Source organism: Ictalurus punctatus, chromosome 16, assembly GCF_001660625.3.
Source record: "Ictalurus punctatus breed USDA103 chromosome 16, Coco_2.0, whole genome shotgun sequence".
Classification (NCBI taxonomy): Eukaryota; Metazoa; Chordata; class Actinopteri; order Siluriformes; family Ictaluridae; genus Ictalurus; species Ictalurus punctatus.
In genome coordinates this window covers 14,598,982-14,626,703 of record NC_030431.2, presented here as the reverse complement: position 1 = coordinate 14,626,703, position 27,722 = coordinate 14,598,982, and the positions used below count along the sequence as shown (strand labels likewise).

The 27,722-nt window shown below is 37.5% G+C and overlaps 1 protein-coding gene across 5 annotated transcripts in view; it reads left to right on the top strand.

The window, feature by feature from the left end:
- ntm (neurotrimin) overlaps nt 1-27,722 on the top strand; it is a 469,318-nt gene that overhangs the window by 298,899 nt on the left and 142,697 nt on the right. For 2 of the 5 annotated variants that reach the window (XM_017489930.3, XM_017489928.3), the window contains exon 1: nt 11,355-11,914. In XM_017489930.3, coding sequence (XP_017345419.1) covers nt 11,754-11,914 — 161 coding nt within the window. In that variant the 5' untranslated portion in view covers nt 11,355-11,753. Of the gene's footprint in view, nt 1-11,353; nt 11,915-27,722 lie in introns of those variants that run through there. The other 3 variants (XM_017489927.3, XM_017489926.3, XM_017489929.3) reach the window with 3 other exon arrangements.

Genomic DNA, 27,722 nt, shown 5'->3' with positions numbered 1-27,722 from the left:
TACACACAGACACACACAGAGCACTGCAAAACAAATTAAGCCATAAAAACACTGCAGCCAATGCCAAGCAAAGTACAAAGAGAAGACTTCTGAATTCTTTCCTAGTGTGGTAATACGCCCGCTTTGAAAGAAGCACGGATCTGTTAAAACCCACAATGTGACTTGTGAAGTGTCCTATCCGATTAATAGTAAATAGAATTTAGTGGCTGCTGGGAATATTCAAACTATCAACTACAAAATACTGCCGTGGGCTACAGAACCTGCTCCTGGCACTAAATATAATTAATTTTGTATAACAGAACAGAGTATTGTTTTCTTTTTCCTCTGATTTCCGCTTCCCGCTTCCTAAAAAAGTAAAATAAATAAACAAATAAATAACTAAAAACCCAAACCTGCATGGCAGGTAAATATTTACTTTTAAATCTAAATAATTGCAATGCTGTTCAAATATCTTTGCTTTGGCTCATACACATTTCAAACTGTGTAAGTATGCAAAATGATACTGCATTTACATGAATTCATTTTTTTAAAGCCTTCAAGCTAAAATGATAATCAATTTTGGTGGTATTTATAGCACTGTTATGATGCACTTATGTATACCTTCTACACGTTTACTTATGTAAGAAGCCTGTGTGAGTAAGGCTAGGAGATATGTAATAGTAAAATATTCAGTAGTAAAATAAACAAACAAAAAATCTTTAAACTGAGTTTGACAATACTTGTCTTTAATGCCTACAAAAACAATGATTACGAAAAAAAACAAAAACAAAAAAGAAATTTCGTCAACTCAACGGCATCCATTCAACTCCATTTAATTTATTATTATTAAAAACATTTTTAAAAAATGCATCACCATACCAACGATATATCAGAAAAGTGTATTGCATAATCATTTATCATGATATCGCTAATTTATTGATATAACGCCCAGTTCTACATGTGTCAGCTGCATGAATAGGAATTAACACACTGTTACAAAGAATTACTTCCTAATAATAATAATAATAATAATAATAATAATAATAATAATAATACATCCCCAATTCCAAAAAAGTTGGAACAGTATGCAAAATACTAATAAAAACAAAGAGGAATGATTTGTAAATGTACTTTGACTTGTATTTAAACCACTAACATATAAAGACAAGGTATTTGATGTTTTACCTAATCAACTGCATAGTTTTTTGAAGATAAACATTTATTTTGAAATTGATGCATGCAACAGGTTCCAAAAAAGTTTAAACTGGGCCAATTTAAGACTAATAGCGATAAGACCAGTTGAAATAGGTGATTGACCAGGTGATTGAAGCAATCGTCTAATCATACTATATAAGGAGCCTCCAAAAAAAGCCTAGTCCTTCAAGAGCCAGGATGGGTCGAGGCTCGCCAATCTGTCAATGAATAAATGAATACTTTGAGAACAACATTCCCCAAAGACAAATTGGTAGGATTTTGGGCATTTCACCTTCTACAGTGCACAATATAATTAAGATTCAAGGAATCCGGTCAAATCTCTGTGCATTAAGTGCAAGGCCGAAAGCCACTTCTGAATGCACATGATCTCCGATCCCTCAGACGTCACTGTCTTAAAAACCGTCATGAGTCTGTAATGGATATCCTGACATGGGCTCGGGAATACTTTGGTAAACCATTGTCAGTCAACACCATTCGCTGCTGCATCCACAGATGCAAGCTAAGGCTTTACTATACAAAGCAGAAGCCATATATCAACACTGTCCAGAAGCACCGCCAACTTCTCTGGGCTTGGTCTCATCTGAGATGGACAGTAGCACAGTGGAATCGTGTTTTGTGGTCCTATTTTAAATAGTTTTTGGACAAAACAGCTGCTGCGTTCTCTGGACCAAAGAGCAAAAAGGACCATCCAAGCTGTTATCAGCATCAGGTCCAAAGGCAGCGTCTGTCATGGTATGGGTATGTGTCAGTGCCCATGGCATGGGTAACTCTGTGGGGGCACCATTAATGCATAAAGATATGTACACATTTTGGAGCAACATATGCTGCCATCCAGAGCAGGACAATTCCAAACAATATTCTGCCTGGATTACAAGCACATGGTTACATAAGCAGAGAGTGCAGGTGCTAGCATGGCCTGTCTTCAGTCCTGACCTGTCTCCACTTGAGAATGTGTGGCACATTATGAAGTGCAAAATAAGGCAATGAAGGCACTGTACAGTTTTGCAGCTGAAGAAATGCATAATGGATGAATGGGGGAAAATTCCACTTGCTAAACTTAACCAACTGGTGTCTTCAGCACCCAAATGCTTAATAAGTGTTATTAAGTGTTCATCTCAGAAATATTTCTAAAATAAGAAACATATTGTCACTACATGATGCGGAAATACTAGTTCATGCTTTCGTCACCTCTAGATTAGATTACTGTAATGCCATACTGTCTGGATGTTCCAGTAGGAATATAAATAAGCTCCAGTTAGTCCAGAATGCAGCTGCTAGAGTCCTAACTAGAACTAGAAGATACGACCATATCACACCGATATTATCAATACTGCATTGGCTCCCAGTAAAATCTCGCATTAATTATAAAATACTTTTATTAACCTATAAAGCACTAAATGGTCTCGCGCCACAATATCTAAGCGACCTTTTGGTTTTATATGATCCGCCACGCCTACTTAGGTCAAAAGATGCAGGCTATTTGACGGTACCTCGAATAGTGAAGGCTACAGCAGGGGGAAGAGCTTTCTCTTATAGAGCCCCACAGTTATGGAACAGTCTTCCTATTAGTGTTCGGGACTCAGACACAGTCTCAGTGTTTAAGTCTAAGCTTAAAACGTATATGTTTACTCAAGCCTACCCTGACTAGATTCTGTTCTACTACTTCGCAGTCATAATTATCTTTTTTCTCCCTCTCTCCTTTCGCCGAGCCCGACACGAATTTATGGAGATACTAGAGATCCAGATCCTTTCTGCCTCTGGATGGAGCTCAAATCTTCTTTAATTCCAGACTGCTGGAACTACGGCTGCTCCTAACGCCATACAGACTTCATATAAATCCATAATGAACTTTTTCACACTAACTGTTCTTACCCAGATGAGGATGGGTTCCTTCTGAGTCGGGTTCCTCTCAAGGTTTCTTCCTCTTAAAACATCTTAGGGAGTTTTTCCTTGCCACCGTCGCCACTCAGTGGCTTGCTCAGTTGGGATAAATTCGCACCTTTAATATCTGTATACCATGTTGATATTTCTGTAAAGCTGCTTTGAGACAATGTCTATTGTAAAAAGCGCTATACAAATAAAATTTAATTGAATTGAATTGAATTGAAAAGAAAAGGTGATGTTACACAGTGGTCAACAGTCGAGTGTGTTGCAGTCATCAGATTTGAAATGAGTGTATATTTTCAAAAATAAATTAAATTCACAAAGTAAAACATCAAATAATATGTTAATAATGTGTTTTCAATACAGTACATAGTATATTGTGAATATAGTGAATTGAATTTTCAAATGACACTTTGTGTTTTGTTTTTTTTCCATACTGTCCCAATTTTTTCGGAATTGGGGCTGTAATAATTTTTACTCCATGTTATTGGATTATGGGGATGTTTTTGATTAGACATTCCTGTAGCAGGCAGGAATCAGGAAAGATAACCAGCACAGTCATTTTGGCCCCTTATAAAACATGTGTGAGCATGTACTTTAGCTACACAGATACCATAAATACCACAATGCAAGCTTTAGTTAAGTTTTTTTTTAATGGCAGGCTACACCTGCTTTATTGTGCAAATAGTTGTCTGCTACATAAATTATACTCAAAATGACTGGGTTTGTATTTACAACCACTAGATTGTAGTGTCAGTTCGCACACTGTAGGATACAAAGATAAGTGTACTGCATCATTTAAATAACTAACTAATACCTATGATCCATCAGAATATTCACTACCTGTTGTCATGTTAAAGGTTAATTCCACATTTATTCCAATATGAGCAAAACAGCATGAACAAAAGCAGCATTCAAATGTAAGAGTTATTTTTTTCCTAACAGTTCCACCTTAATTATGAGACTGTTTTTATCTGTGGTTTCTGTGCCTTGGGTATGACACTATTTACATATTGCACTATACAATCATAAGAAATTCAAAAAGAGTTGCACTATGTTCACATTGCAGCCTGTCTCATGGAGGTGTATAGCAATTGCTAACATTGTTGCTTGTGGCTGCACCCTGTCAGATTTTTTAAATGTTCTGATATACGATGGTAGTAGACAAAATATATTAATATATAATTTTGACATTGTCATGGGTGTGCTGAAAGGGAGCAAAACACAGGTAGGAAGTTAAGTAGAGAGTAGAGGTTCCAGGGGACAGCAGACAACCTGTGCCATAGAATAATTGAAGCCAATTATTTGAATTTGTCACTTTACTGTGCCATATCCCATTTATAGAAGATCTCTATTCAAATTTCACTTTTTTCCTGTGTCCCTGTCCCTGAAATCACAGCTCAGAAATGTGCAAGTACATAGAAAATCATTGGTCTCCTGTTGCTTTGCCACTTGCTATGCCACTTGAATGCAGGGTTAATGCTATGCTGAAGTGGTATATGGAAGCTAATAATGTGGCAATAAGCATTAGTTTGGGTGTGTTCTATGATCCAAGAGAATGTAATAAGTCACATGTTTTATATTATCTTGGATTATATTGGCATACTACACTTAATTCCCATTTAAAACCTAGATTTAGCCACAGAATCTGCACACTAAGCTAGTCAGGTAACTAGCTTAGATACTTAATAACTTAATAGCTAATATTAACTTAATAGTAAATATTAAGTAAATATTACTCCATATACCGCTTATCCCACATGTTCACAGGGAACCTGGAACCTATCCCAGGGAGCATGGGGTACAAGGCGAGGCACACCCTGGACGAGGTGTCAATCCATCGCAGGGCACAACCACGCTGACATTCACACACCCTTTCATACACTACGGTCACTTTGGGCGACACTTTGTGCGCCCAAGCTAATATTAACAATGACTAAACTGCACTTGTTCCATCCATCTTCTATACCACTTTATCCTTTTCAGGGTCATGGGGAAACCTGGAGCCTATCCCAGGGAGCATCAGGCACAAGGCAGGGTACACCCTGGACAGGGTGCTAATCCATCGCAGGGTACACAATCACATTCACACACCCATTACACTGCATACACTGCGGACACTTTTAACATGCCAATCAGTCAACCATGCATGTCTTTGGAGGAAACCGCTGCAACAAAAGTGCGCCCACTGCACTTGTTATGATACAGTATATTTTGACATGTCTGGATAGTGAAAACTGTGGGATTTTTTATTAGCAGTTATCTAGCTGGCTAGCTTTATGCTGATGTTAAAGTTCAAAACAACTATACATTAGTACTGAGCATTGACCGAACATTTTGACGACCGGATGTGTGCTGTTTGGCTTTATATTTATAGTTGTAAATCCTCCTACAATGTTTACATAGATATGACATTTATATGATATAGGCCATTCCTAGTTTCTTGGACTTTCTTCCCTCTTTTTTGACATATTGAACAATTTATTGTATAGGCAAATATAAATCAGGACATCTGCTAGATAATGTTGTGTGGACGGCATGTTCAGTTGAGTCATTTCAAGGTACAAGATATCATAAATTGCTAATTGGAATATTTTTTTTTTCCTTTTCTTTATTTTCTGTTGTGCACATATGTCGTATGCACAAGTGTCTCTAATTTAGTGCCATTTATACCATTTAGTCTATAGTCAGCTGAAAGTAGTCGCTGACTGGTACAGGTTTCTCAGTTACAGTTATTTTCTATTTTCTTATCATCTCACATAATACTCAGAACAGGATTTGAACTACACTGACATTATTAACACAGTGTCTTACAAATATGCTAAAGATATCACTATATCTTTCAATAAATACAGTACACAGTGGCCGCCCACATATTCTCCTGTGTATGGCATATTTTGACATTCCCTTTGGAGTCTGCTGCTGCTACTGAAGCCTGATTATTACTGGTTCCCAGTGGACAAAGTGTCTTAATGGAGAGACAACATATGGTGTGCATCAGAAATGTCTCAGTGGACTATACAGCTACCAAGGGCCACTCTGAGGTCTTTACTAAATATGCTCCATTTCGTTCACATCTGCCACTACCCAAACGCACACAGGTAAATGTACAGTAATGCGGATGGAGAGCAGCCCAAATACTCTAGAGTTTTGCTGTGGCTGTTCTCTTACTTTCTAAAACTAAGTTTCTAAACAGCATCTAAAAGTTTCCCTTACTGTCAAATTTATTTTAGCAACCAAGCAGTCATTTCTCCATACTTCTCCTGTTGGGTCTTCCTAGATAATGTCTCTATGAATGCTTTACTGCAAAATGAAATTGCAGAACTTCTCTATTACCCATTTCCATTCCTGGAATCTGAATACCGAATGATACTGATTCTTTTATATGCAGCCCACACAAATGTTTCTAGCAGACTTTCTGATTTTCCACCTTGCTGTCCTGTTCATTGTACTTTAATGAGTACAAGCCACCTATGCCCTTCTGGTCCTCACTAGAAGTAAGCTCAGTAATATAGACTGAATCACGTAAATATTGTTTTAGTCAAGTCTTCCCATTTGACATATGCAGAAATATGGAACATAGCCATGTTAAGGGATAAATTGGTGAAATTAATTAGTGTCATCCCTTGAATTATTGCCTTTTCACTGTTTGCATTTTATTTTTATGGTAAATTACACAAATTCTTAATCTGTCTGAAAGTTGAAATTACTGGGTAAGCAGGGGTAATTCTTGAGTGACTCTAAAACAAGTCATGAGTTGACAATGGGGGACAATGGTACCTTTGCAAGGTACCTGAACCACCTCATTTGGCTCCTCTCAATTTGGAGGGACGGTGGTTCTACTCATCTTTGCTGCCTGTACTCATGGCCTTGTTCTTTCACAACCATAGCTTGGAACTGTAGGTGAGGATAGGTACATAGATTGACCAGTAACACAATCTTTGTCCACTGCGTCACCACTATAGACCAGTTCATGGACTTTAACACTGCTACCGCTGACCAAATTTGCTCTCTTTGACCATCACTTGTATATGAATTCTCAAGGTGTTTTCACTCCTTCACCAGGCGCAAGGTCTCTCCTCTCTCCTGAAGGAAGCATCCCACTCTTTTCTGGGAGAGAATCAAGGTCTTGGATTTGGAGGTGCTGCTTGACACTCAAACTTATGGATTACACATTGGAGGTCCCATTATAGATAGTGCCAAGAGAACATCATTTGCATGCAACAGGCATGTTACCTCTAGCCCTCCATACCGAATAACTCTCTATCCTTGAGTCTTGATATCCCAGCCATTAAACCACAAACAGGAATGATGCTATAAACACACCATCCTTTTTTTTCATTCTCAAATCACTGGTGCATGTCCACTAAAAACTTAAAGGTACTTCTTTTTACATTGCAACTTTTTTCACAATCTTGTATATACACTGGTAGTTTTAGTAATAATGTTTTTTAAGTTCAAATTGTAAATTATTCTGCATACTTACTGTATGTTTAAAGACTAAAAATGCATGCAATATCTCTTGTAATTATAGTGGAGTAAATATTCAAAGTCTTTAAAAGAGCTTGCAAACAAACAAATCTGAAAACCCCCCAAAATGACATCTTCCAATTAGTGACAAAACTATTCTGACATATTTCATCCATAAATATAGCTATTAGAGAAAGATACACTCTCACATCCATGCACTCTGATAAACACCTTTAACAGTTGATAAATGTACTGCAAGTGTGATTCAGACATATCTTAGTATAATGAAACACTAAACTACGCAGTAAAGAGAGATTCTGAGGCTATCCAGTTCAGGAGATTACACATTTCTAGCTTTGTTGAATAATAAATAATTTCCTGACTGGTTTGATCAACTTGCAATTATAAAACTAGTTGTCTCCCTTTTTTATTTTTATAGTAAGAGTTGGCGAAATCATATATTTTTTAACCTTCTACTGCATTAATTATTACATTTACATGACAAATGTTTTTATGGATTTGTATTACTTGAATTAGTTCAACTAATAAAAATATCTATAATAATAATAATAATAATAATAATAATAATAATAATAATAAAATCAGGGGGTAGTTGGTAAATTGTAGCCATATGGCAACAATATGCAATGGTGGAGAGTATTATATAGTCAAAAATAACAACATTTATGAGATTACAACTCCAATTACTGCATTTTCCAGCTGCAATTATAAACTGCAGAGGTTTTTGCCACCTAGTAAGCATGTAAAAGTTATATATTCTAGTTTTAAAATGTATGTTGATAGATTTACTCACTCAAAATACATTAAAAATTTAGATTTAAACATGTTTTGGTTGAGTTATCTTTTTAATTCTTTCTCTTGAATTATTGATTCTTTCTCTTTAGAAAATAAGGTGCAATTGCAAAATGTCTGAAAGTACAACAGTTTTTCTTACTTTGAATGTGTAAAATATGTAGAGAAACCTAGTGTCTTTTTTGCTATGGAGGCCTATTTCAGTTCATGAATGCACATACCAAAGTTCCATTATCGCACAAGGTGCAATTGCAAAATGTCTGAAAGTACAACAGTTTTTCTTACAACCCCAATTCCAAAAAAAGTGGGACACTGTGTGAAATGTAAATAAATGTAAATAAAAAAAGAATGCAATGATTTGCAAATCTCATAAACCAATGTTATTCACAATAGAACATAGAAAACATATCAAATGCTTAAACTGAGTAAATGTACCATTTTAAGAAAAAAAAAGGTCATTTTGAATTTGATGGCTTCAACACATCTGAAAAAAATTGGGACAGGGCAACAAAAGACTGGAAAAGTAAGTTTTACTAAAAAGAAACAGCTGGAGGTTAATTGGCAACAGGTCAGTAACAGGATTGGGTATAAAAAGAGTATCTTAGAGAGGCAGAGTATCTTAGAGAGGCAGAGTATCTTAGAGAGGCAGAGTCTCTCAGAGAGGCAGAGTCTCTCAGAAGTAAAGATGGGATGGACTAATTAACCTAATTAGTTGCAGCCTCCAGCTGTTTCCTTTTAGTAACACTTACTTTTCCAGTCTTTTGTTGCCCCTTCCCACCTTTTTTGTGGCATCAAATTCAAAATTAACATTTATTAAATGATTTATTGTGAATAACATATGGGTTTATGAGATTTGCAAATGATTGCATTCTGTTTTTATTTACTTTTATTTGCATGTTACACAGCATCCCAACTTTTTTGGAATTGGGGTTGTACTTTGAATGTGTAAAAAAAAAAAAAAAAAAAAAAAAAAAAAGAGAAAAAGAAGTAAATACTATTAGAGAAGCCTAGAGTCTTTTTTGCTATGTAGGCCTATTTTAATTCATGAATGCATATACCACAGTTCCATTATCACATGTTGCTGCCAAATACTAACAATTACAATTACCATTTAACACTCAAAATATATAAACTTGTTTAAAATGACAAAAAAAAAGTTAACTTATCTCGGATAGTGTTAATTTTTTTTCATTTAAGTAGTTTTGCCTTAATATAATTTTTTTATATAATTTTGAAAGCCCTCCGATGATGAACTTTACCATGCCACTGACTGCAGAAAAGGAAGTGCAAACAGCACTTCCTGTTCATGTGATATGGCATTTTTTTTTATGTCAAAGGTAAAGGCCACTTTTTCCAGTTACATTGGAAAATAGTTGTTTTGTAATATTGTCTGCCAAAAAATTGGAGATAAATTAATTGTTGACATATGGCAACACCATGCAGTAAAGGGTTAACTTTGTAATTGGTTCACTTCACATTCATTTATTTGTTTGTTTGCTTGCCTTTCTGTTGCCTACACGTCTATTGCGGACTGATTTTCATTACATTGACTTGAGTGAGATTAGTAGCACTGCAGTGTGATGAATCATCAAAAAGCAATCAATGCTTTTGTATGTGTAGGTGTACATCCATCAGGTGCAAAACATTTGCACTGAATTTGTGATGTGTCATTCACAAAAGATACTTGGCTCATATTTAAGTGAACTTTGAGTGTTGACTCATATACAGTATATACAGTATATAAGCCTCTTTTTGGATATATAGGCAATGCTGTTATACTTGGGTTGTGCGCAATGTTCCTGGGATCCACCACAGCACGTCGTGGTTACTGAAGACAAATGAATGAATGATTCACATTGATAATATCCAATCTCAGCCGCATGGTGGCTTAGTGGTTAGCATGTTCGCCTCACACCTCCAGGGTTGGAGGTTCAATTCCGCCAAGGTGGGAGTGTGTGGAGCTTGCGTGTACCTCCGGGTACTTCGGTTCCACCATTCCAAAAGACATGCATGGTAGGCTGATTGGCATGTCCAGAGTGTCCGTAGTGTGTGAATGTGAGTGTGCCCTGTGAAGGGTTGGCATCCCATCCAGGGTGTACCCCGCTTTGTGCCCCATGCTCCCTTGGATAGGCTCCAGGTTCCCTGCAACCCTATGTTGGATAAGTGGTATACAAAATGGAATGTCTGAATGTCCAATCTCCAATGCATAATAAATTAAATATAATTTTATAAGAATTGCTAGCTCCAAAACAGAAAACAGCCTAAAACAGAACCTTGTGGAACACCATAAGTGCACTTCTTCATTTTTTCTTCTTCTCAACAACTCTTAATGATGTGTAATGAGCTAGATGTAAACCAAGTTTAAGACTGGCTAGCTTGAACAAATTCACTCTGATCATGCTTTAAATGAAATGATGGGAAATCTGATAGGAGACATTCTTGGAATTACAATATAGAATATGTCTGTACCAAAAATGTGTTAGCTGAGGTGTTAAAAGAATGATGTATGCAATATTTCGATTTTAAAAGCACTTTACCCAGAGATGGAAGTTCTGATACATCAGAGGCCACTGAAAAAAATGTGCAGTTTGGTTGAACAGAGGGGGTGATTCAGACACTAATTTCTTCCTAGCTTAGAGCAGACTCACCATCCAATTACAACATCCTTGTGTCTAATTGGTTTATATTTCTTGGAATGACTGACTACGCCTCCCCATTCATATCACACTGAGTATCTATTAATCTTCTTCTCCCACGCGTCCATGCGAGCCTATGGGACGGATAAATCCTAAATGCCTCAGTGTTTGTACAATACATAATGTGTAGTGAGGACGCTATGTAGTGCATTTACACAATATATGTAGGAAGAATGAATCTGCTGTCTGAATTGCAGCTAGTGTTTAACAGAAGTAAGGTTTCCTCAACTTCACAAGCGTGAGAGTGTGTATGTGTGTGTGTGTCTGCGTGCGCGCGTGTGTGTGTGTGCGCGCGCGCGCGTGTGTGCATGTCTGTGCGTGTTGTGTGTGCGAGTCTGCGCGCGCATTCCGCATCTCAGTTTCAACCAAAAGTCGCTCTGCACGCACGCGCTCTCAACTTTAAAGTAGTCGACAGTGTAATCTGGCCATACAGGAGATTTCGATCGGAAGCCAGAAAAACAATCTAAACAATCCGTGCAAAGCGAGGACAGCCTATATTTGCCACATGACTACACAGGCTTTCTGTAAGATGCTAATCCTGTGAAGGCGCGAGCGGTTTGCGCGCTCCATCCGCTCCCAGTGCGCAGGGGATTTCCTTCTACCTGCAGAGGCATTCCGGATTAAGCAAGCAGCTCTAATGGCTCTATAACACACTTCAGCCGCGCGTGTGTGTCCAGTCAAGCGGCTTTGGGAAAGATGGTGGGAGAGTGTGTATGGCGGCGTGTTGTGTCTCTGAGTCTCAGGCTGATGCTTGTTATTCCCGCAGGTCTGCCGGTACGGAGTCAGGGAGACACACAATCCGATAATACCGTGATGGACAATATCACTGTCCGACAGGGAGAGACCGTCTTCCTCAGGTACGAACTGGGCCTTTATTCATCTCTCTCTCTCTCTCTCTCTCTCTCTCTCTCTCTCTCTCTCTCTCTATGTGTATATGTGTGTGTGTATATATATATATATATATATATATATATATATATATATATATATATATATATATATATATATATATATAAGAGAGAGAGAGAGAGAGTGTGCGCTTGTGTACTTGTGTTTGTCACTGGGATTAATACTGGAATGTTTTACTAAACATTGTCTTGGACCTATTTTCATCTGGGAGCATTTCTTAATCAGTCTGCTACTTCTTTTTAGAATGCATGTTTGGATGTCCTTTTAGTTGGCATTTGATGCCTGTGGGAGCTCAAGGAAATCTAAATTTATTGCAGTTAGTCTTGATGAGGTCCAGCAGTGAAGCTTTCCCCATCATTAAACGCTGTTGTCCTGGATGTAGCTGAGCAAATTTCGTTTATTTGTTTCACAATATTGTGCAAATCCTATAAATGTATAATGTTTCTTGCTTCTTCTTAAAAAAAAAAAAAAAAAAAATATATATATATATATATATATATATATATATATATATATATATATATATGTTATTTCTGGTCAAAATATGTGCTTCACACTGATCAGCATGAGCAAATTATCATTATAATTCATTATTGAGGTTTTTTAAATTATTTTTTAAATTTATTTATTTATTTTTACATCATTTCTCTACTCTATATGCAATTACAATGTATTCAGCATCAGCATACTATTTGCAAATGACCTTATTGTTATGTTGACACGTTCCTCAGTGTCACCCAGCCACCCCTTATCTCATTGTCAGGAAGGGGAATCGTACAGTATTAACCTACATCAACACCTTAGTGTGACATGCTGGATTAGAGGCAAGCACATTACATAGGGCTAGATGAAAGCATACCACAGGTTATAGCGGCTACTATTATGTTCAGCTGAACAGCAACAACTGAAAGGAGAAACTGATGAAGTGAGCTATCCCTCATTGTCCTGTCCTTTTATTAGAAGAACTTTTGCTTTTCATTCTTGTTGTCCCTCTTCTTTGTTTCTTAAACATGTTTTACAAGCTGTGTGTATGTTCATGTCAGGATCATAAATAATGAAATCCCAAATGATTATGCTTATGACTGAAGACATAGGTCATGCTTTAGCGCTCGCATCATGTGCTATTCATTAAAAATGCATCAACGTGCAGTTTCTTAATCATATGCAATTATTCAGAATGGACATATGTTAGCTTCTGACCTTTTAGTTAGGCACAGTTTCAGTTTAGATATTTTCCACTTAATCACATTTTCACAGCATCACAGTGAATCCCAGCCCATGTATCCCAGTGCTAACATAGTTCTCAGAGACATTTTTGTTTTACTGGACAAGGCCTTGGACTTAGTGTTGATTTTTATTTTCCAGCATCAAGCTTGATAAATGTCAGCTTAGTCATTTAAGTGTGCTCCATTGTGTATAGTAAATCACTCTGGAGTCCCACAACTCATAGTTTTCATGACAAGTCATAATTAAGGGTTGTTGCTGTCAGAACAGCTGCTTGCAGTGATGTAGTCTTTCATTTCATCATGTCAACAAAACTCTCTCTCTCTCTCTCTCTCTCTCTCTCTCTCTCTCTCTCTCTCTCTCTCTCTCTCTCTCTCTCTCTCTCTTTGAGTTGTGTAATTCCTCACGCAGTACCCATAGCCCTCTGGTTAACCTTCTTAACAATAATCAAAGAAATGTAATTACCTTTTTTTGTGTATGTTCTTTTTGGAAATTTATTAACTTCAGAATGGTTTTAAAGTACAATTAAGCACATAAAACTTTTGAAGAGAGGGCATGGTGACTTAGCACCCACCTTTGGCCTGTGTGTGTTTTTTTTGCATGTTCTCCCTGTGCTTTGGGGGTTTCCTTCTGGTACTCCAGTTTCCTCCCCAAGTCCGAAGACATGCGCTGTAGGCTGATTACCATTTCCAAATCGTGTGTAGTGTGTGTGTGTGGGTGTGTGATTGTGCCCTGGGTTGGGTTGTCACCCTGTCTAGGGTGTCCCCTGCCCCGAGTCTCCTAGGATAGGGCTCAAGGCTCCCCGTGACCCTTTGTATGATGAGTGGTTCAGAAAACGGATGGATAGATGGATGTAAACTTTTGAATAGTTTAAGGAAGATCCAAATCCTAGGACTGAACGAGTCCTAGAATGACTCTGCACATGTCAGTGAAAAAATAGCTGCTTTGTACCTACCATGATACTGAATTATTTAGTATGTTGTTTCTTCACTTTAGGACTGACTCTTGTTCACAGTGGAGTGCTAGAGCAAAGCTGAACATGGTGTACAGGACCATACATATTAAAACATTGCTCCTTCAGCATTAGAGACATGAACAAATTCCACATTGTTGTAAATGGTTAACTAAACACAGCACAGCACTCCAATACCATTCACTTATAGCTTAATTGTGTGCATCAGACAGCCTGCTAGAGCAAATTTGTTCTCGTTTTCCCGTTGCAGAATATGAAACGGGTGTGATTTATTTATGTATTTGCTGCATACCAGAGGTCTCAGGCTCCCCATGCAGACCCGCTACTGGCAATTTCCTTTTGAGGTCAGCCTCCTGGGTCTCCACATCAAAAACCAGGGGAAAAATGGTTTAGAATTGCTATGATGGCTTAGCAAATGCTTAAGCAAACAGCTTAAAAAGACACTGCATTCTTTGCCGTTGTTTCTAGAGAATACTGTTTGCAGTTTAGAAAAAGAGAACCCTTAAATGTCTTTGCCATCTTTTTGATTGCATCTCCCTACAGTCAATCATCCCTCCCATGTTGACACCTAATATATCTGCTGTCCTTATCAGTGAATTCCAAAGCCTGGGGACTAAATCAAATCCCTGCAATTTCCTCCCAGAGTTTACCTTCAGGCTGCTGCAGCCTCTGAACATCTGTGTGATATTGGATGTGCTGCATTCGATATTTAATAGGGGCTGTGGGTAGAGCTTGTCTGTTGAAAACAGTACAGTAGTTGAGTTTTATACTTTCTTCTGAAAGAAAGCAGGTTGCCTTTCTGACATTTATTTGTTTCTTTATTTGTTTCCCTAACTGACATTTAACACTTCACCTAACATGAACAAACCATGTACATCAGCATTAATACAGTAACTAACACTTGTATTAATTTATAAAAAATATATAATTAACCAGTTAAGTAGGGCTTCAACTAACGGTTATTTTCATAATCGATTGGTTGGCCAATTATTTTTCCGATTAATCGCTGGGGGGCAAACTTTCAGTACCATTATTTCTTGTTTATTTAAAATAAAATCCACAAAGTGAGTGTTATAAATATAAACTTCAGACTAAAACTTTACACACCTGTTTGTCCAATTATATAAGACTGAAAAGAACCCAATGCACACACAGACACACACCAGAATATATATTATTCATTTAGGACTGTAGTTTAATTCAGTGCTTTTTGTGCATCCATAAAAAATAATGCATAAACATGTATATATACTTATACATATATTAGTTTATATTATATAATAGTATTCATTCATTATGTTTTATGGATTCACAAAAAGCACTGAATTAAACTACAGTCCTAAATGAATAATAAAAACTCACTTTCACTGCACCTCGTGGTTTCTGTTACTCAGATATTGTTTTAATTGTGTTTACTTTTGATCATAGTGTCTTAATTAGACATTACAAATTTTACTTTCTCTCCCACTGTTTATCACCGCGTCTACACCGTGAGTGAGGAGCAACGCGGCCTCGTTACTAATAGATCACTTCCGTTATAATAAACAACTGAATTTACACTCCAAGCGTGCAAATACAGCATATAGTGACAATAAACTTAAATTAAACTAAACCTTTTAAGCAACTCGCACCAGTTTCCACAACCCCTTGCACACAGTGGAGCATTTTGGATATAAACATAAGATTGTGCTCGTGCGTCACTATCGTGCTTCCGTGCTACACAAGCTCCTCTTTGTAAAGTTTGATCCTCTCCGTGGTGTTTAATATAAAATGCTCCCCTGCCTTAGAGGACTTGGAGGTCACACACTTTCTTCCTCAGTCACTTGATGATTACGCCTCCATCGGATGGTGACTGTGGTCATGTTGGGAATAAAAGGTAACATTGACATAAACAGTAAACGGAAGAAAGTCATTGTCGGTGACTGGGTATCTACTAAAGCTAGCGGCATCACATTATGTGCGTATGACGTCATGTCCCACTGACTAAGAAGCGGCTTATACTTCCGGTTAGTAAAAAAAAAACACTAGTGTTCCATTGAGATGTTATTACCTTTCTAAAATTCATACACTAAACAGTAGAGTACATAATGCATAGTGTACGTGTATAGTAGGTCATATGGCACGCAAATTTAGTATTTACTCTCCGATGCGTGTTTTTGGAACAGAAGTAATGTAATGAGTAAACGAATCATAACCATTAACAAACGCTAATCAATTATTATCGATTTTATTGATTAGTTGTTGCAGCTGTACAATTAAGCCAGACGATCAATACTTGCATTGACTGATTGGAACCGACACACTAATGAACGTATCTGAACATTATTCACACTTTATTAATGCTGAAGTTTGTGTTTTGTTAATGTTGTTTGTAGGGATGCACCGAAATGAAAATTCTTGGCTGAAGCCGAAACCGAATATAATGAAAAACTTGGCCGAAGGCCGAATACTGAACACGTTTTTTCGTGTTTTTTCCATTTATTTTGCCATTTTTTTTCACCACTGCATTAATTAAATAGTCAAAATGTGCTTTTTACTATTTTATCTTGCTTTTCAAAGAAAAAATCAATTACAAAAACTACAATTTCAAAATATTTGTTTAACACTGAACATTTTTTTTCATTCCAGCAGGCATAAGCTACCAACAAGGCACCATATAACTTTCAATAAATAAATTAGTAAAATAAAAATATTTTTATGTGGTCATCTTTGAGCCCCCCCTGAATAGCCTACGTTAGGCCTATAACTGACTGCTGAAAGAATGTAACACTCTGTAGCCTACTACTAAAAAGTGCATTAAAAAGTGCACTGACAAGAGTGCAAAAAATGGTTCTATTCGGTTATATACAGCTGATTATATTGGGGATAAATACCGCTCGCGTCCCTGTACACCTCGCGGAGTATTATAGTAGATATAGGATTTGTCTGCCTGCCCTTAAATAAATATGTCTTTACCTGCTTCCGTACTGTACTCCCTTACGTCTCGTGACGTGACAGAAACATGCTCCGGAACAGAAACAAAACAAACGCACGTGTCCATGGCTCGTGCATTCGCGCCCCCTCATCGAGGTCGTGACATTCGCGCGTCTCACTCTGCTAGGCTATTTGGTCTCGTCATCAAACACGTCATTGTTCGGTCAAATTTATTTGGCCTTTTCACTTATTCGGCCGAAATGCTTTTTTTGCTATTTTCGGCCGAATAATTTCGGTTGCTGAACATTTGGTGCATCCCTAGTTGTTTGTTATTAATTAGGTAATTTTTTAATGATTTGTAATGCGTTTGGATTCTCAAATCAGAAGGGGGTTCTGATTTTCAATAACTGCACAACTTTATATAAATGCACACATTCTAATACATTATTGTTTCTATAGTAACAGATGATTGTATGGTGGATGCTCCACATAATCTAAGTGTCATGTAATGCGGGTGGAGGCGACTGCAATTGCAATAAAAGTGTTTTAATGAGAGCATAGCAGATTTATCCAAAACACAAGGCAAGATCAATGTAAAAACAAAACAAAAAAAGCAGATGTAGGTCAGGCTATGAACAAACAACAAACTAGGCATGGCAAAACACGTGAATCAAGAAACATGCAAAAGGTAAAAAAAAAAAAAAAAACATAATAAGAAACACATGATAAAGTCATACAGTAAAACACTGCACAATACTTGTGCTCATGACACATGAAGGCTTAACTATACCACCTAATCTAAGGTAAAACTCAAAACAGATGCGGGCAATAAGAACACATGAGAGAAACATCCATGCATCCATTTTCTGTACCGTTTATCCTACTCCAGGCATGAGGCAGGGGACAGCCTGGACAGAGTGCCAATCCATTGCAGAGCACATTCTCACACACATCCATTCACACACTAAGGACAATTTGGAAATGCCAATCAGCCTGCAGCGCATATCTTTGGACTGGGGGAGGAAACGAGAGAACCCAGAGAAAACCCCCAAAGCACGGGGAGAACATGCAAACTCCATGCACACAGGGCAGAGGCGGGAATAAAACCCCGATCTCTGGAGGTGCAAGGCAAGTGTACTAAACACTAAGCCACAGAAGCACCGAAGCACTGTGGGATGTTATGTGTGCTGAATGCCTCTGCATGCTACGTTTGGCATGGGAGGGAAAACCCTGACACAAAGACTAATAATAAAAAAGCATTGTTTAACAAAGAAAAATTGTGGATGTGGTGAATTGTGGATGTGCACAGAAGTGATTTCTTGTGCTTTCTGGTTTCACAGTCACAAGAGAGAGAATTTAGGATAGTCTGGTGAGCGAGGATAGTCTTGTATAGCTTCTATAACTCTTCTTATGGATGTACAACATTAAATGCTAAATATATAACAGTCAGCTTGATAGGTAGGCCAGAGAAAGATGCTTTATACTGTTTGATCACCCTGCTATTATAATTAGTGCCACCCAGTTAAGTATGATTGTATTTATTATTCTGCTATTTTAAGATCTATCTGGTAGGCAATAGAACTGTTCAAACCAGCAACTAGGGATTTTATCCATTTGCTTTAATCTGAATATTTACTGAGGTTATGTGTTAATGAGGGACTGTTTTTAACCAGGCTACTGAGAATCCACTTGCAGTAGACCCACTTAGTGCAGAATGCTGAGTGGATTTCGTTAGACCCTTACTGAATGATCCATGTGTCGGGTGGTGAGAGTGGTGAGAAGCATTTCTCAAAAGACTAACGCGTAAGAAATAAAAAAAAAATAGAAAAACACCCAGGTGATAAGATGATGCTAATTTGTTTTTTGTTTTTTTTTTCCACAGAAAGCTGTTCAACTTTATCTATTTAATTCCCCCTCCTTTCTATCGCTCTCTCTCACTGTCTCATCCTCTCTTTCTTACCATCATCACACGTTATCAGCTGAGTAGACTACTTGACAGGAAACTGATGAATACGCATCAGCTCTTTGTACTCACTAACATCTAATGACTTTATAGCCACCAGCACAGTTTCAGAGCCAGACAGCATGTTAGTGTGACGATAGTACAGCCATCCAGCTGATTCATGAACTCTGGCTTAATCTGGATCTGCACATTTCCAAATGAATCTCTATTACTTGAATATAAACTTGATTTATTTGTGCTCGTTTCCTGCCATAAGCAGAGGAAATGGTGATGGATTATGGGATCCGGTGAGTATTAGGGACAGCTGCTCATCATGGCATAGTGTCACCGGCTAATGACATACGCACAAACGGCACATCTCTCCGGATCTGTCCAGCTGGCCGTTCCAAACCATGCAATTGACACAGAGACTTATTAGTGAGAAAGACAGAGGGCTAGAGTGTGTGAAGGCACATAGAGACGTTAGCTTTTATTCTGCATGTTTACATCGCACCAAAACTGTGAAGTCATAACCTGAATTAGAATAAAATCATAGTTTTTTCCCCCCTTTATACTTCCAATTCCACTTTACTGGTGTGAGCATATTTCAATATCCATTATTTCTGTTTTAAGACGATTAAATGTCCATTTGGGCTTTTAAATAATTTTTATTTTATTTTTTTTTTAAACAGTGTCCTACATTGATTTTTGTCCGCGAAGAGACTTGACTGAATTGTGTTCAGCATATGCCCTATATTCACACCAGACTTTTAAGTAATCTTGCCCCTGTTGAGGATCAGCAGAGGAAAGAGGCTTCCATCGAGCGTCCACTCATCGAGTGTGGAATAATTCTCTTATAGCATGCATAATTGAAAAGTCTGGCAGAGCTTATTGTTAGGACAGGAAAATATTGACAAACCACTTGTCTGATGATGTGTGTTCGCATCAGGGGACTAGACAGTTTAAACAATAATGACAAACTACCATCTACACAGAGACCACTAGAAAAACACACCTCCTCCTTTTCATTATTAACCCCCATGTTTTACCAATCTCAGCCCAAGAAGCGTCTGATACTTTTGTGCACTTTTTCTGACAACAAGCTTCAGAATGTTGAAGGCTGCAATGTGTGTATGCATATATGTATGTATACATATTGTTTTATTTTCATATAGCTCTTTTAGAGTAAGATATAACAACAGGACTGAAGTAAATATTACATAGCAACAATACTACAGCTACACTAAAATAATAGCTTTTTGTGTAATAGTTTTGATTAAAGCAGATAGCAGTAGTCAGTTCCTCCAGGATTCTGCGATTGCAGAAATGAATGCAAAACCAAGCAAAGTCCACAATATTTTCAAAATTACCTCAGTTGTTCTGCAGATTTAGGCCAAGAAACGTCATGTGACGTCATCACGACGCGCATTCAGCCAAAACCCTCTTCAGGTATGTCAAACATTAGTACAGCCAAACAGTCTCATTTACCAACAAACGTCAACGTGAAAGACCGTGCAAAACAATTTCGTGCAGTTGGAGTTTTGCCAATTCAAGTAGTTTTCCACAAAAAACTCAGGATAACAGCATCAAAACATTTATTTACTTATACGTTTTTCAGATTTGCAAAAACCTGTCATTTGTAGCACTTGGTGCCATGAACCTAATGATCTTGATGTTTGTTAGAAGTGAAAAGTTTTATGGTGAAATAGAAATAATATTATTCCACTTTCAGTTAAAAAAAAAAAAAAAAAAAAAAAAAAAAGATTTGTCCTGGTATGCACACTGAGTAAACTCTGAATGAGTGTGAGTTGTGTTTTATCACCTGGCTGCGCTAAAGAGTACTCAAGCTGGTCTTAGGCACATTTAGTCACTCAGCATTTTTTGGCTAGGGTTCAGTGAGTGAGCAGTGTGTGTGTGTGTCTGTGTGTGTGAAAGCTCAGGCAGGTGTGCAGCTCATCAGTGTTGGCCTGTTTAGAGCTGCTGTACAGCAGCTGACTTTTTAAATGAGAAAGTAACTATGCATGAGCCACAAACTCACGTGCACACACACAAACACACATGTATTTACTCAGTCATGCTGAGCATTATGAGTACTTGAGTATTTTACTTAAAATGACCCATTTCACTTTTTTTAAGCCAAGTGGAAAAAAATAGCTGACAGAATAATCCAATGCATTTGAATAGTAATAAGCCTATAATTTTATACTGCCACAGACACAGCCAACCTTAGCAGTAGGTGTGATCGATCTGGCAAAAGAAATCATATACTATTGTCTTCTTTTTTAGGCTGATTCATGATCTGTGAACTTATCACAATTATTTTTCATGTTGGATTTTGCAACCTCAAAGAAAATGAATAAGAAAGACCACTTAAGTCAAGGTACCTTTTCAAACTAATAAAATGCGCTTCCCAATGTAAACAATTATTTTTAAAATTAAAACAATCATGCATAGATACTTCTTAAAACAGTCCCTCCAAGAACTTGCGATTTTGCGATAGCTGAAATGAACAGAGGAACTTGCCATTTTAAAAAATGAACACACATTTTCTGCAGATTTGGGCCAAGACGCATCATGTGACATCATCACAACGTGCATTCAGCCAAAGCCCTCTTTGATTCACGTGCATCGAACCTGAGTACAGCTCATTTTGATTTTTTTTTTTTTTAAAGCTGCACCAAAACCAAGCATTTTTGCCAACAATCACAAAAATACTCAATGAAATTCTGTATGGACTGTTACAAAATGTGACATAAAAATGTTTATCACTAAATACTATGTATTGTACTATATACTAAGCCTGTCTTCAGTCTTACATTTTTCTTAAAAGTGCCTTTTTAAATGCATTTCTTTACTTCAGTGCTATTTCTGTCTTTAGTGCTGGTACACTCAGGTGTGCTCCTCATGTTATCTGGGTTTCAGCAAACTCTTTGGGGTGATTTCTTGGAGGAGAAAATGAAAGCTAAGGAAGTGTCTACTCTTTGCTATTATTGTTTCTTCATGTGTAGTGTCTGTTTCATAAAACAAGGTCCCATGTCTGAGCATTTTCAGTGCAACTGACAATTGTGTTTAGTTTCACAGTACTCACAATTTCACATTTTAATAATTCACAACCTAAAATTATCATATCGCCCACCCCTAATTAGCATTACACTGTGTGTTCCTATTCTTGTTCTGTGTAATATTCTCTCTGATTCTGATGTTTGTGCCACCACACACATACTAATTACAATGTGGTATAACATGCTAATCGTTAGCATATTTATTTATTTATATTTAAACATATTTTATATATATATATGTACACATGTACTATGCATGTACTATATGTTACCATTCTGGTGAAAGCCAACAGCAAAAAAAAGGGTAGGGGAAAGGGATTACAGAGACTACAATACTACTACTATATGATGAATATGTTGCCATGACAACTGATATAAAAATGTCATGTTTATTTTATCATTAATTAATGACATGTATGCAATCACACTGCACCCTATAAATAACCTAGATTCTCAGTGTAACTTTGTAAAATCTGGCTCTGGCACTGTGTGTTTGACTTTCTTCTCTGCCTGTCTTAATTAATGTTAACTGTAGCCTGCTTTAGTTAAGTTTGATTTAGTTTTGTCCAATTTATGCCTGTTTGGCAACCACATGACCATTTGCCTGCTTCCTCTTTGAGTATTGTCTAGTCCTTTGTTTTGTTACATTGATTATAATATAGTGCCCTCCACTAATTTTGACACCCTTGGTAAATATGAGCAAAGAAGGCTAAATTGTTTAAAAAAATTCACAAAAATACCCTGCTCTCATAGATGTCAAATGGTTTATCCAAAAAAAAAAACACCTTTGTTAAATATAGGTGTGCGACAATTATTGGCACCCTTTTAGTCAATACTTTGTGCTATCTCCCATGCCTGATGAGGTTGGAGAATACATGGCAAGGGGTCTGAGACCATTCCTCCGTACAGAATCTCTCCAGATCCTTCAAATTTCGATGTCCACGCTGGTGGACTCTCCGCTTCAGTTCACCCCACAGGATTTCTATGGGTTTGAAATCAGGGGACTGGGATGTCCATAGCAGGACCTTGATTTTGTGGTCAGTAAACCATTTTTGTGTTAATTTTGACATATGCTTTGGATCATTTTAAGCTTTCTGGCAGAGGCAGTCAGGTTTTCATTTAATATCTGTTGATATTTGATAGAGTCAAATATCAGCCCAAAATATTAAAGAGCCACCACCATATTTAACCATGGGGGTGACAATAATTGTTGCACACCTATATTTCACAAAGATATTTTTGCAAAAACGTATGTTGCGTTTGCAATTGTTTGATATATATATATACACACATCTATATATAGGTTATTCACTCTGTGGCAGAATAAAATTGTAGCCTGATTTATATGAACATTCCTTAAAATACGGAATAACTGAATAGGCTAATGTTACCGATCTTAAAATTTTCACTGTATTGTGTTCAGTTTAAAACAGGTGCTTTCTCTGTTAAGCTTAATTGGGGAATTAAAGAAAACATGACATTGTTATAGAATGTTAATGTTAAGGATAATTCACTTTAAATCCTTTATTTATTTATTTTTTATTATCCATGAGCTGGTTTTCAAGAGAAAAACTAATTATACTTTGCATATGTCAGTGATATACTTCTTTTTCTATATTTCATAAATGAAATACACACTATTTGTGTGTGCAAACTTGATTCAATGAGAGGGTCTCTAAAGGATTGTGTCTGTCAAATTAGCAAAATAACATGTCCCTTTGGCATGTTGGTCTTAATAAATTTGAGACCTTTCAACCTAAAGGTGCAAAATAAAGGGCAGTCTCAATCCGAATAGATTAATTTAGCACCCACAGTGTGATTTATTAAAGTCACAAATTAGTATGACCAAAGGACATGTATTATATTGGTAAAAGCATGTTTCTTCTAGTTGAAGATAAAAAATGTACCATTTAATAGCTTTCTGTAATGCAGATGTCTACCAAGTTTATGCCATAGCATGTTGAAATGACGAATGTTAATTAAAATGCTGAATATTACCATGACACAGTTTATTAGACATTCACAGCTCTAATGCGAGCAGTATTTATATAGAGCCGGTAAAATGTTTTCATTGACACCTTATGAACAGAGCATGCACTCTTTTATTCTGTGTTCATATTGTATTGTTTTTCATCATTGTTTGACTGCCTATATCAGCATTAAACTGAAAGCACAATTATCTAGGACTGCAACAACCACTGACATAATCAAAACAAATTCTATATAAATATAACTGGCAATTTCATTGTTGATTAGATGCACTGTTATGAAGCATGCTGTGGCGCACTACATCATGTTACTGAAAACATTTGCTGGAAATGGTGGCGCATTTGGCAACAGAGAAAACCTCTAAAATGTGAGAACTCTTTACATTACATTACACAACATGCTGTTTGCATCATGACATACAATGTCAGGAATATTTTGGTTTGTAATCATTCATTTGTGGTCAATGAAAATAGTGAAAGCACATTGTCCCAAGTTGAACCATGATTATTAACCACCTAGTAAAGAGTTGGCTGATTTTAAAAGTTTTTCTAACTGTATTTCTAATTTATGGTCATTTTCCTCAATCTTTCCCGCCCTATTAAGAAACATTACCTCATGCTACTTTGTACAAAAGTAAAAAAAACCTGATGGGTTAAAATTGACGGAACATGGTCTCAGATGCATGAATAGTCTATGAGATAAATGTTTACTCACGTCAAAACACAGCTAATGGCATGAAGCATGTGCATTATGCCGTATTGGGCAGTAGTGTTGCGTTTCTTAGTATACACAGTAGTGTATCAGTTCACTGATTACAGGCATTGAAATCGAAATTTCAGTGTTACCACTGCATCACTGTGCTTCCCATTCATGCAATTATTCTTTAAAAATCACCTCTGACATGCACTAACTGCAATTTAGTAGCTTGTGCATACTAGGGATGTCACAAGAACCGATACTTCAGTACAAAGTCTGTACCAACATTCTTAAAATGTGACGGTACTTGTTTTTCTGCATATCCGTTGGTTACGATGGTAACGGAAGTACCGGGGTTGCGATTCTTCCGGACCTGATGGCGGCAGCAAATGTGCGCAAGTGTTTTAGTAGGTCCACAAGTGGTGCAGAAGAAGAAGAAGAAGAAGAAGAACGCCTACAAGCACACAGGAAAAACTACAAAAGATTAGCTTAGCTTTAAGTTTAGCTCCGCCCCGACTCGTTGAGAGGAAAGCTAGTATCGGTTTCCGGTGAGCATCCGATGCTATCGTTCATTTCAAACAAAGCGAGGAAACACCTGGAATTTGGTGAAGCACATGAAAGATGGTCCTATATTATGTTTGTTTGAGGCAGCTGGCCTTGTGGCAGTGAAACCAGCTTACGTTATGCTCCATGTAATATTTGTGATAGCCAGTTATTTGTTAACCACACTAACGCATTGCGACGTTATAAACTACCTCCGAATGGGCCACCATGCATCGTCATTCAGCCCGTGTCCTGTCAGCTACATGTAGCCTAATGTCTCTAATAATTATTCAAATGTTCATGCTTTTAACAAAACTTTTTGGTCTGCCACCATATCAGTGAATTTAAACTAATGCTTGCATTCAGAGTATAAGGTGTGTGTGTGCGTCTGTGTGTGTGCGCGTCTGTGTGTGTGCGCGTCTGTGTGTGTGCGCGTCTGTGTGTGCGCGTCTGTGTGTGTGTGGGTGTGTGTGTGTGTGTGTGTGTGCGAGCGCGTTTAGGAGTGCACGTGCACTCACGTCCCCCCCTCTCTTTTTGCCAGTATCAGCCAGAGGAGGATGTCTTCCAGAGTTTTTTTTATTTTGGGGAAACCACTTGAAGCATTCATTGTGTTGAACTATTTCAATTGCTTTTGTTTGATTTGTTCATTGCAAACAGCTGAAAGTCTGTAAATTTTGACAATGAACCTGATTTGCAATGGGGATTGAATAATTTTGATTGCAACTATAGATGTGGGCCATCAGCACAGGCTCATGGTCATTGCGTAGAATGAGCGGACTCCCTAGGCTTGGCTATTTATAGGTCTGCCTGATGCCACTAGTTACTGGATGAGAAGTAATTTACACAAGGAGTTGTTGATTTCTCTGGGGAGGACTTCTATTGTTAACACAGAGAAAATGCTGGTGATGTATCTGACATGAGGCAATCAGATAGTACTGTAGTTAGACCTTATTAGCTTGTACTAAATCACATTTAGCACTGTAGTAAGTTGTGGAGGAACATCAGGATTTGGGGATTCTAACAGGCACTGGACTGCAGTAGCACTGCTGCCCCAGAAGACTATTAATAGCCTATGACATTGAATTGAAACATTTTCCATAATGTCTAAAGGAAAGATACACAAAGCCTCTTGTTCACTATATACAGTAGTGCACCATATAGGCCCCAGCCATTTTGCAGTGATGTCTAAATTCTCAATAGACAATCTTGTTTCCTTGGTAATTCATAATATCATTGCCCATTAGGGGTGAAATGCAATGCCACTATCTGTATCTGTTTGGTGCTTGAAATATTTGTACAACCCCAATTCCCAAAAAGTTGGGATGCTGTGTAAAATGTAAATAAAAACAAAATGCAATGATTTGCAAATCTCATAAACCCATATGTTATTCATAATACAACATGGAAAACATATAAAATGTTTAAACTGAGGAAGTGTACCATTTTAAGGAAAAAATAAGGTATGTTTTGAATTTGATGGCTGCAACACGTCACAATAAAATTTTGGACGGGGGTAACAAAAGGCTGGAAAAGTAAGTGTTACTAAAAAGAAACAGCTGGAGGAACATTTTGCAACTAATTAGGTTAATTGGCAACAAGTCAGTAACATGATTGGGTATAAAAAGAGTATCTTAGAGAGGCAGGGTATCTCAGAAGTAAAGATGGGATAAAATCTGGATGGAAGGATATACTGCTCTCACCTGTATATACCTTTCAGCATTAATGGTGCCTTTCTAGATGTGCAAGCTGCCCATTCTGTAGGCACTAATGCACCCCCATACCATCAGAGATGCAGGCTTTTGAACTGAGTGCTGATAAAAAAGCTGGATGGTCCCTCTTCTCTTTAGTCCTCTTTAGTTTAGAGCAGGGGTGTCCAATCTTATCCGAGAAGGGCCGGTGTGGGTGCAGGTTTTCATTCCAACCAAGCAAGAGCCACACCTGATTCCACCTGTTTAATCAGTTGATCTTGGCTTTCAATAGACTCAGGTGTGGCTTCTGCTTGGTTGGAATGAAAACCTGCACCCACACCGGCCCTTTCTGGATAAGATTGGACACCCCTGGTTTAGAGGATGCGGCGTCCATGGTTTCCAAAAGGAATTTCAAATTTTGATTCGTCAGACCTCAGAACAGTTTTCCACTTTGCCTCAGTCCATTTTAAATGAGCTTTGTCCCAGAGAAGATGGTGGTGTTTCTGGATCATGTTCTCATATGGCTTCTTCTTTGCATGACAGAGCTTTAACCAGTATTTGTGGATAGCATGGTGAACTGTGTTCATAGACAACGAGTTCTTGAGGTGTTCCTGAACCCATGCAGTGATTTCCTTACAGAATCATGCCTGTTTTAAATGCAGTACCGCCTGAGATCATGGACATGCAATATTGATTTTTACCCTTGTCCCTTGTGCACAGTGATAT